This window comes from Aulostomus chinensis, chromosome 10 (assembly GCF_037954235.1).
Source record: "Aulostomus chinensis isolate RoL2024-O1b breed Wild chromosome 10, RoL_Achi_v1.0, whole genome shotgun sequence".
Lineage (NCBI taxonomy): Eukaryota > Metazoa > Chordata > Actinopteri > Syngnathiformes > Aulostomidae > Aulostomus > Aulostomus chinensis.
The window spans coordinates 22,644,163-22,653,639 of record NC_141329.1 but is presented as its reverse complement, the minus strand read 5'-3'; the positions used below and the strand labels follow the sequence as shown (position 1 = coordinate 22,653,639).

The 9,477-nt window shown below is 41.1% G+C and overlaps 1 protein-coding gene and 1 non-coding gene across 4 annotated transcripts; one reads left to right on the top strand and one right to left on the bottom strand.

Annotated features, from left to right (window-relative positions):
- Window positions 1–491: 491 nt before the first annotated feature.
- Window positions 492–564, bottom strand: trnak-uuu (transfer RNA lysine (anticodon UUU)). The gene has a single exon. It is a non-coding gene; the product is annotated as a tRNA-Lys (tRNA).
- A 445-nt stretch (window positions 565–1,009) lies between these two features.
- nek3 (NIMA related kinase 3) lies at window positions 1,010–7,970 on the top strand. 3 transcript variants are annotated; one of them, XM_086216485.1, is made up of 15 exons: window positions 1,010–1,291; window positions 1,601–1,694; window positions 1,780–1,877; window positions 1,971–2,054; window positions 2,350–2,417; window positions 2,507–2,593; window positions 3,320–3,374; window positions 3,527–3,727; window positions 4,000–4,114; window positions 4,208–4,360; window positions 4,431–4,562; window positions 4,676–4,711; window positions 5,135–5,252; window positions 5,753–5,843; window positions 6,298–7,970. In XM_086216485.1, the coding sequence occupies exons 1-14, from the start codon at window positions 1,175–1,177 to the stop codon at window positions 5,811–5,813; spliced, it is 1,419 nt and encodes a 472-aa protein (XP_086072611.1). In that variant the 5' UTR covers window positions 1,010–1,174; the 3' UTR covers window positions 5,814–5,843; window positions 6,298–7,970. The 3 variants fall into 3 exon arrangements, with proteins under 3 accessions (XP_086072611.1, XP_086072610.1, XP_086072612.1); XM_086216484.1 differs by lacking the exon at window positions 6,298–7,970 and having other exon boundaries at window positions 5,753–6,003; XM_086216486.1 differs by lacking the exons at window positions 4,676–4,711; window positions 6,298–7,970 and having other exon boundaries at window positions 5,753–6,003.
- The last annotated feature ends 1,507 nt before the right edge of the window (window positions 7,971–9,477 follow it).

The window sequence follows — 9,477 nt, the reverse complement described above, 5'->3', positions numbered from 1 at the left end:
GCCGCAAGCGACATAGCGAGGTTTTTTCAGATGTGCGTCATCAGTGATTTGAGAATATTTAATATAGTTCATAAGCTTTTCCAAGTCTTTTTTGTCACGTTTTATCCAGCAAGTAAAAAAAATGTGAATTCCAAACAAATTTGATTTTAAACAGATACCATGATCATCGGTGAATATCGTCTATCAACTAAAAAAAAATGTTACCAACCCAGTGTATTTTACGCAAAACAATCAAGATTTTACATGCAGTTATGTCATTATTCCATTCATATACATATTGTGTCTCTTCAATTTCATAGTTCAATCCTCTACTTTCTTGGTTGCTTGGCTCAGATAAGTAGTTATTGGTGAAGCTGCGAGGTGCTCCACAACAGGCCCCGGGGGTGAAGGGCTCTTTGTGGTGAGTGTATTTTAATGTCGCCTCCTACGGTGGTTACGAAACAGGACGTGTAATTCAGTAAAAACCTAATTCACAGTTCAAAAACAAGCATCGCCCGAACAGGGACTTGAACCCTGGACCCTCAGATTAAAAGTCTGATGCTCTACCGACTGAGCTATCCGGGCTCCTGCAAGATCACCATGTGCAAAAATTATTTATATCAGAAACACATCGTTTCAGTTACGTATGTTAAGTTTGGGAAACCTTTAAAATACAGCTATGTAACCAACATGATAACCCATCTCGCTGTCTCCACTACCAAAGTCGGTATTCCAGGATTCTTCTTATAAATTCGTGTTAAAAAAAACAACAACCTTGCATTGACATTAAGATGGAGTCTATGCACTCGTGTCAGTACATTTAGATTTTGAACATTTATTAAACCTAAACAATGTAAGGGTCGATTGGCAAACACTTGAATAACAGGGCGAGGTAGAACACACTAATCCACTCATCGTGGTAAGGTAAAACAGACTCATTTTTGTTTTGACATTATACTCTACCGCCATCCAGCGGTTACGTGGGGTGGTACATTGGCGTCATGCTTACGTCATTCAATAACACGGAAGTGTGGCCGACTAACAGTACGAGTCTCGATGCATGTCTGGTGCCTTTTGAGGCAAATATTAACATTGGAGACTTGCAATATTATGTTGTAACAAAATAGGAGCTTTCTCAGTTCAATAGATGCGGTAGCTTTTTATAGTATTTTATATCTATGTGTTTTATGAATCTATGGAGAGATACTCACTGCAGAAAGTCATAGGTGAGGGGTCTTTTGGTCGGGCTTTGTTGGTTCAGTGTAAAAGCACTCAGGAGAAGTATGTGGCCAAGGAAATTCTGCTTCCAAAGGTGGGTATGCAAACTAAGATTGTGCTGCATTGTACATATATTGTACCTCACATGTGTAGTGGAACAGGTTGCTATATCCCCTTAAAATTCAGACAATGAAATGATGAATTACACATATTTGCACCAGAGAAGAAACAGACAGTCGTAGACTACATTTGAATCCAGCCTGTTTTGTTATGTTATAGCCCCGGGGTTGGATATGGAAATGTTTGCACTGTGCTGATAACATACCAGATTGGCGCCTGCTCAGGGACGTGGATGTTTTTTTTCTTTTGCATAATAGACACACTTCTATTTGCATTTTTATAGAATCAGTCCAAATTGGAGAATTCAAGGAGAGAAGCCATCTTGCTGTCCAGAATGAAACATCCTAATATTGTTGCCTTCAGGGAGGCATTTGAAGGTATTCATACACATACTTTGCTAATAAAACTCATTATGGGACATTTTGGATTGTGAAAATGTGTAATGTGACTGTGTTTGTTCAGCTGATGACCTCCTGTGTATTGTTATGGAGTACTGCGGCGGAGGAGACATGCTTCAGAGGATTTGCAAACAGAAAACCACGCAGTTCTGTGTTGATGATGTAAGACTCCATTATCAATAACAGTCTTCACAATTTTATGTCCCTTTTTTGTTCCCCTATAAAATGTGCTATATTATGAATCTCTCTTCACAGATCTTAACATGGTTTGCTCAAATGTGTGCGGGGGCAAAGCATATCCATGATAAGCACGTTTTGCATAGAGACCTTAAATCCAAGGTACAGTAATCCCATAATATATTTGTTTTACATGTTTATTTATGTGTTTATGTTCCATTTGGATGTATTCGATTATAACAAGCTTTACCGACTCCTGTGTATGATTCAAAACAAGAGGTTGATTCTGTTGTTTATTGGTTGCTTCCATGTTGATGAAATCTCAGCTTGACATGGTGGAATGAACTTAATAAGGAGGAAAATCTCCCCGATCACGATGAGATCATGACATTATGTCTCATTTATTCATGGTTTTATTGTTTCATCATCTCACCTCGTGTCTCATTTCTGTGCCCAGAACATTTTCTTAACAGATAATGGGACAATCAAGCTCGGGGACTTTGGCTCAGCTTGTATTCTCAACAGGTAGTGGAAGAAAAAAGGCAGCACAGTTTAAGTGAATTTACTTTTATTGATGTGCTGCAGTTTGAATTTTCTTTGACTTTGTGTCGTAGCTCAAAGGCTTACGCTCGCTCTTATGTTGGGACCCCTTATTATGTCGCTCCAGAAATCTGGGACAACAAACCATACAACAATAAGAGGTACGCTGACATCATGTTTGCTGGGCTGGCTCCTCAGTGTCAGATGAACTTGTAGGAAGTAACGAGATAAAGCATGAGAACACATCATTGCCAGGCTCAAAAGAATGTTGTTCTTGTTTCCATATTCTCATTTGCCAGTTATAGATAAATGAGAATTAAAGAATGATATATAGTGTAACTAGAATTCATATTTTGGAGATGGATTTGAAATGACATGCAAAAACTTCATATCTATTATTTCCACAGTAACTGAACCTCATTCATTAAATGTTCTTGTTCTTACACACTGTTCTTAACCCTCACTTTAGTCTGCCAGGCCTGCAGCACTATGCTTCATTTATAGATTTATATTGAAACATTTAGGAGGTCGCACCTTGTCATAATAGGATCATTTTTTAATTGTACAATCAATAAGGTGGAACGGGTGCAGCAAATTACACAAAATCTTACAATGAGAACAAGACAAAAGTTTTAATGAACCAAAACATCGATATGTGTTTGCTCCCAGTTTCCAGACTTGATTTGTCCTACGACATAACTGGTCAATGCCATTCAGTAGCCAGCTGTTTCACAAAGATCCTCAGTCAAAACTTGTTGCAAACAAAGCAAAGTTTTGAAAACAGTCTCAGCTGAGTTCTCAGCTCAGCTGTGACTCCTGTATCTCTGTGCCAGATCATGACGAATGTCTGCTGTGACTGAATTACTGTCTGTTTATATGTTCTGCAGTGATGTGTGGTCTCTGGGCTGTGTTCTCTATGAGCTCTGCACCCTGCGACACCCGGTACTTCTCCTCCCTGCTCTCCCCATGCTGTGGACCAAATACCACCAGTGAATCACTGAATCATGCACTTGTGTTGTCAGGAATGTGTCTGTTACTGCAGGATCATTCTTGTGAAATGATGGAGGCTCATTATTTTCCCATCTTGTTTTCAGTTCCAGGCATCCAGCTGGAGGAGCCTGATCCTGAAGGTGTGTCGGGGTGCGTATCCTCCCCTTCCCAGCCACCTGCCCTACGAACTGCAGTATTTAGTGAAACAGATGTTTAAGATAAACCCAAAAGACAGGCCGTCTCTGCACACCATCCTGACCTCCCACCGGGTTTCCAAACTCCTGCGTGCTCATCTGCCCCCGCAGGTAAATACACTCTCACTGCCTGTGCTGTGCAAATCACATGGTGATCTTCTCTCATGCGGTCAAACCTGACTTGATTTTTATGGTGGCCCATCAGAAACGACACTGTCACAACATGGTGTCAAAGTGAGGATTTACACAACATAATGCCCACCCCCCCACCCCCCAAGCTGTGAGGACCCAATGTGGAATTTGACCTCTGACAGGCTGTTGTTAGTTCAGATGGCCACAAAGTTCACGCTATGTGTTTGATTTACTGCACTGATGTTCTACAGGCGATAGAGACGGAGGAAGGGGGGAGGCGTACTGGCCGATGGAATAGAGGGGAGGGGAAGAAGATCGTTAAAATGCTGGGAGAGAAAAGTCTCATGAAAACAACAACGTGTGAAGGTAAATCAAAGTCAGCAAACAGGAACAAAATTGATAGTCTGCTGTAATTCTGAGATAAAATGCGCATCTCTTTCATATTTTTTTCAAACAAAGGCGCAAATTTTGCTGAGGCGAGCTGTGAAAGCACGGAGCCCGGCCCCCGAAAGCACTGGTCCCAGAAACCCCCAGATACTTTGCTGCAGATGTTGACTCATGCCAGCGTCATGTCATCTGACAGCATGGCATCGACCAGCCTGAGCATCACAGGTTCGTAGTACGCGAGCCCAAGCTCTGATACTTGCTCGAGAGTGTAACGGTTGTGTTTTTGTTGGTGCAGATGTGTCAGAGGAACCAGAGGACAGCAGGCCCAGGAGACGGTGGGAGAGGGATCCTCCCCTGAGGCTTCTGAGTCTGTTGGAAAAAGCAGAGCTTAACAGAGCCTCCAGCACATTTCTAATCCACAGGGCAGGTCTGTTAACTGAATATACAGCTGCAAATGATTGTGGAGAGAAATTTGGGGGAAAAGGCAAAAAAGAAATGAAAAAAACACGATGGAAAAATAACAAATTTTTAACAAATTAGGTGGAGCGGAAGAAGAAACCCATCCGTTTTTTTACAGTAAGTGCAGGTCAAAGTTATTGTTGCTGCATGAAATAATAACATTGAGCTTATCGAAAAGCACCAACACAAGGCCCAACCGTCCTTTAAAGTCTGCACCACATACAGTTTATCATATGAATCTGGACGTTCATGTCCGTGGCAGCTCGAGTGGTTGGTGACAGCATACACCCACGAGGTGATTCTAGTTTATAGAAAGTGTGTCAGCAGGATGATGTAAAAACTGCTCATCCTTGGCGGAGAGGTGCAGCTGGAGTCGAGACGGAAGCCATTCAGCTATGAGCTGGATCCTTTCAGCGTAGAGAAAAACATTTGGCATGAGATGAGGTCTGCGTTCCACACATACTCAATTCAGAGGATGTTCTGTTAATCTTGTGGATGGTAATAGAAGATATAGCAACCCTCTGTGGTTTCTGTTTCCAGGCAACGATCCTCTGGTGGGACCCCTCCCCCAACTACAAGGTGATGACACAGACGGTCCAGAACAGGGAGTGTCTACAAACGAGGACCGCCTGAAGCCACGCTCTGATGATGAGGACACGTACGTATCACTGACTTTTTTACTATGTCTGCCACATTGCTGCTTTACCCTGGATGGGCAGAATTCACTGCTACAGTGGTTGCAACTCACCTTCCTGGGGTCTACAGAGTAAAAAAAAAAAAAACACATTTTAACATCCCACCACCCTAATATCACTGTCCCTCCCACTGCACCTGCTAATTCTACAATCAATCTTACCTTTATAATACAGAAAAGACTTTTGTGTTCATATATGCATGTGCTTAGCAGCAATTTTCTTTTCCTCCTTGGTCAGTATTTTTTCTCAGTAAAAAATAGAACGGCAAATAATAATAAAAACTTGCAACTCACTTGTCAGGCGAATTAAAAATAATAGAACATGGCAAAATAAACTGAATTCCCATGAAACGCCATGTCTTGTCATCAGGGAGTGTTATAAGAAGGCAGAGAATGTTCCGATCGTCTATAGGTGGAATATCTGACCTCATATAAAACAGGGTTTAACTGTGTTCTCTCTTCAGGGATTTCGAGGAGGAATCTCCATGTGACTGGATAGATGAAGTTGAGAAAATGTTTTCATAAGAATGAAGCTGCTCTCCCGCCGAGCCGAAGGTCTCAAGGAAGTCATCAATGTTTACATTCACTCAAAGGGTTGTAAAAGGACCGCCATTAGTTGAGATCCAGGTTTTTCATATCATGGTTGACAAAAAAAAAAAAAAAATTAAACTGGATACTGTTCAACATGTTGTTATAAAATCTTTTTTTCTGTAAAGATGTGCGTGTGTGTGTGGTTTTGTGTGTGTGGTCTGTCTCTCGTTTGATTGGAACATCTGCTGGGTTCTGATCAGTTTATTAATGATAACATTCCCAGAAGATTGAGGCCGTCTGGCTTGTCGGGGGATGGGTTGGGGGGTTGGGGGGCAGGAAATGTTAGTCCCAGAGCAGCTGGGTCTTCAGAGGGTCACACCGCTGCCTGAACATTTTGATATCCATTTCCTCTGCAGTATTAAAATCCATCTAAACATGTTCTGCTATTGATATTCCTTGTCTTTTATTCTCTTGGCAGGTCGTGTGTAAACGTGGCCTCTTTAACTTCTCCCTACTATTTTACATTTGCTGCGACCACAATGGTGCAGGCGGATCCCCAGTGCTGGTTTCCCATGTTGATGAACCACTAGGTGGAGTTCTCTGATATGAAAAGTGGGAAGAGTAAAAGATTTATTCAAGCCTTTGATTAAATCCTTTTGATGCCCTCTCAGATGGATTGGCACTGATGTTTTTGTTACACTAATAAACTTGGATTTTTTTTTTTTAATTCATATTGCCTCACTCATCAAGTGGGTTTTATCACATAATTCAAAAGATTCTTAGATGCTAGTATCCTCAAGATTATTGTGACATTGAAGAGAAGGGAACAATAGGGACAGTTCCTGTCTTTGTTTCGCCAAATTAAAAGCTTGTCAGAATGAACTAAAAGGAGACACATAATTAGCAACAATACAGAAAGAAAACCTCGCCCTTGACATTTTAAGCTCAACAGGATATAGATATTACTCACCCTTGAGTTAACAAACCATAATGGTGCTGATTCACCACTAACATGAGGGATGGATTATCCTGCTCCTCAAGTGACGGAAGCCTCCCGTTGGCTAACGAGACTCCTCTATTATACACCAGATATCTTCCAAACGATGTGTTTTATTGAGGAAGCCCAGCGCTGCAGCTCGCTCCTTATCTTGAAGCCACACTGAATCCCCCCTTCAGGCCTTGTTCCCCAGCCCCCCTGCTTTTTCTTTATAGACAAAATGATCAAACAAGACCATATGTGTGTGTGTGTCCTGTAGATAGAAGGGTCGCTCATTGGTGGCCATGATACATTGTCTTTACAGCCCTGTCATCAAATATTAACGAGGAATCCGGGGTGTTTGGATGGTAACAGAAGAAATGCGTTATCAAGGGATGGAAATGGAAAGAGGGGTTTTACTTTTGGACTCACGGAATTGTGAAAAGACTATTAAGATCGAATCCCCAGTCAGGTTCATGGGCTTGAAATACCGCATTGTCGAATCTAGTGGATGTTTGTGCCAAATGTAAATTAAGAAGAAATGTGGTGTTAAAAAGATTGGACAGAAAACAACTGTAAACAGATTTGTGTGTCTCCAACCTGGTCAGACTAAAGTTAAGTAGATCACATTTACATTAAATATTGTCATGAATAGTTCACTATCATAGGCTGAACATATTTACCGGTACTCAATTTTAAGTCAAATGTGTCCCAGTCGCAGAAAAATATCTTCTTTACGTTCCTGAAAACATTCAGGCAGTTAAATCTTTAATTCCTAAGCACCAAGACTATTGTTCTACTGTGTGATCACCTGCATTCAAAAGCACAATATGAATATTACATATTTCCCAGAGCAGAGCTGCTAGACTTGTCTGACATTATCTCATAAGAACAGACAGCATGCATCGTAAACTTTCAGGTCCATAGTACAAAAAAAGTTCATATTTCTTAACTACAACATGACTTAATTGCGGAATGTTTGCCTGCAATTACCTGGCATACATATTTGTGATTTTATGTTTATAACTATGATGAACATGGTGGAATAACTTCTTGTGTACCTCAAAACAACCTTTAGCTATTCCTTTTCAACCAAATAACAGATACAATATGGAATATTTTCAAAAAGTTTTGTCTCCAGATGAAAAACTTGCTGTCAACCGCATCAATAAATATTGAAATGTTCTAATATTCGGTCATATTCTTTTGTTATCGTGTTGTTGGGGTTTTTTTTTTGGGGGGGGGGGGGGCTTTATTCCAGTACTTTATTGGAGATTCAAGTTTTCTTTCAGAAGAAACCAGTACTTTTGAATATAATACAAGTTGAATAAAACAAAAACAACCTAAAAATGTGTCACATCCTGTATTTCAGCATCTCCTCCGAGAGTCACTGAGGTTGCACACAGCCACTCGTTGTATATCTTCTCCGAAGTGCTTCATTGATTTTCTTCCTGTTCATCCTGGTGACCTGATAGCACACAATCAAGTTATTTCCCCTCTTATCAAGCGACACACAAAGACCTTTTCATTTAGTCTTTTAGTTGGACTTCTCAACAACTCTTGTCCCCCTTGATGAAATATCAACCACTGCTATCGATGACGATCTCCGCTCTTCTTATTTGGCCTGTCACTTTGCCACATTGCCGGGCCTGTTTCTCTGAGCGTCCTCAGGAAGAGCTCTGCAGATGTAAGATGACCCAATGATCTTTGTCTGGCTACCAATGCTTAGAAAGGCATTTTCTTTTTCTTATGTTGTTCTAAATCAAAGCGCAGCATTCGTTTACGCTACTTTCTCTACTAAATTTGCTTATTTAGTTGATTTTTCAGTCACCCTGGTATCCAAATACAGAGAAGGAAACAATAAAACCCTCTACTATGACTCACACAGTAAAGAGAAGTGCTGTTTATCCGTCACGGGGAGCAGCTCTTCCTGTTAATAACAAAGCACTTAGGCATGGCAGCTGGGAGTCTCTTTGCAACTATAAATATAGGAGCTGTCATTGTTATGATTATTTCAAGCCCTCTGCAGTGACCCTCCATTGTCTGCCGCCAGTGTTTTGCCTCTCTGTATCAGACAATAGGAATTGGCATGGCCAAGCAGGAGTTTTCATGGAAATGCTCATCAGACGCTCAAAGTAAAAAGGTCAGGAGTTGTTAAATTTGGACCCAGGGTTGTGTTAAGTGAGATGGTGTTGGCTCACTTGCAGTTTTAGCCACTTCGAAGGGCTCACTAACCTTTAGACGAGGTCATGGCTACTAGTGGACTGTCCCCTCAAGGTCCGTCTTTCTAGCCAATAATAGTTCAAGGGCAGCCAAGGGTTTGAAGAGCCTTCAAGAGTTTTTTTCTTAAGGCTGCAATATACTGAAACCATACATTCATGGCTAAAACTAGTCAGTTATGCTTTCTACTGTTTGAATGAAGTAAGAATATTATTTCTCAGAAACATAATTCAATTAAGTTGACAGCTTTCTGCAGTCAACCCCGCCACTATTTACTGCAGGAAGTGACACCTGGCATTGCGGTTGTAAAGCTTTCATTTCTTGTGAAGATTCACAGTGGAGAAACCCAGATTCCGCACAGCCTAAAGGCTGCGCTGTATCATACCAAAATAGCAGAAGCTCATACTCAAACCGGAGGTGTGATCACACCTAAATAATCCATGTCACTGGGTGCAACGGTGC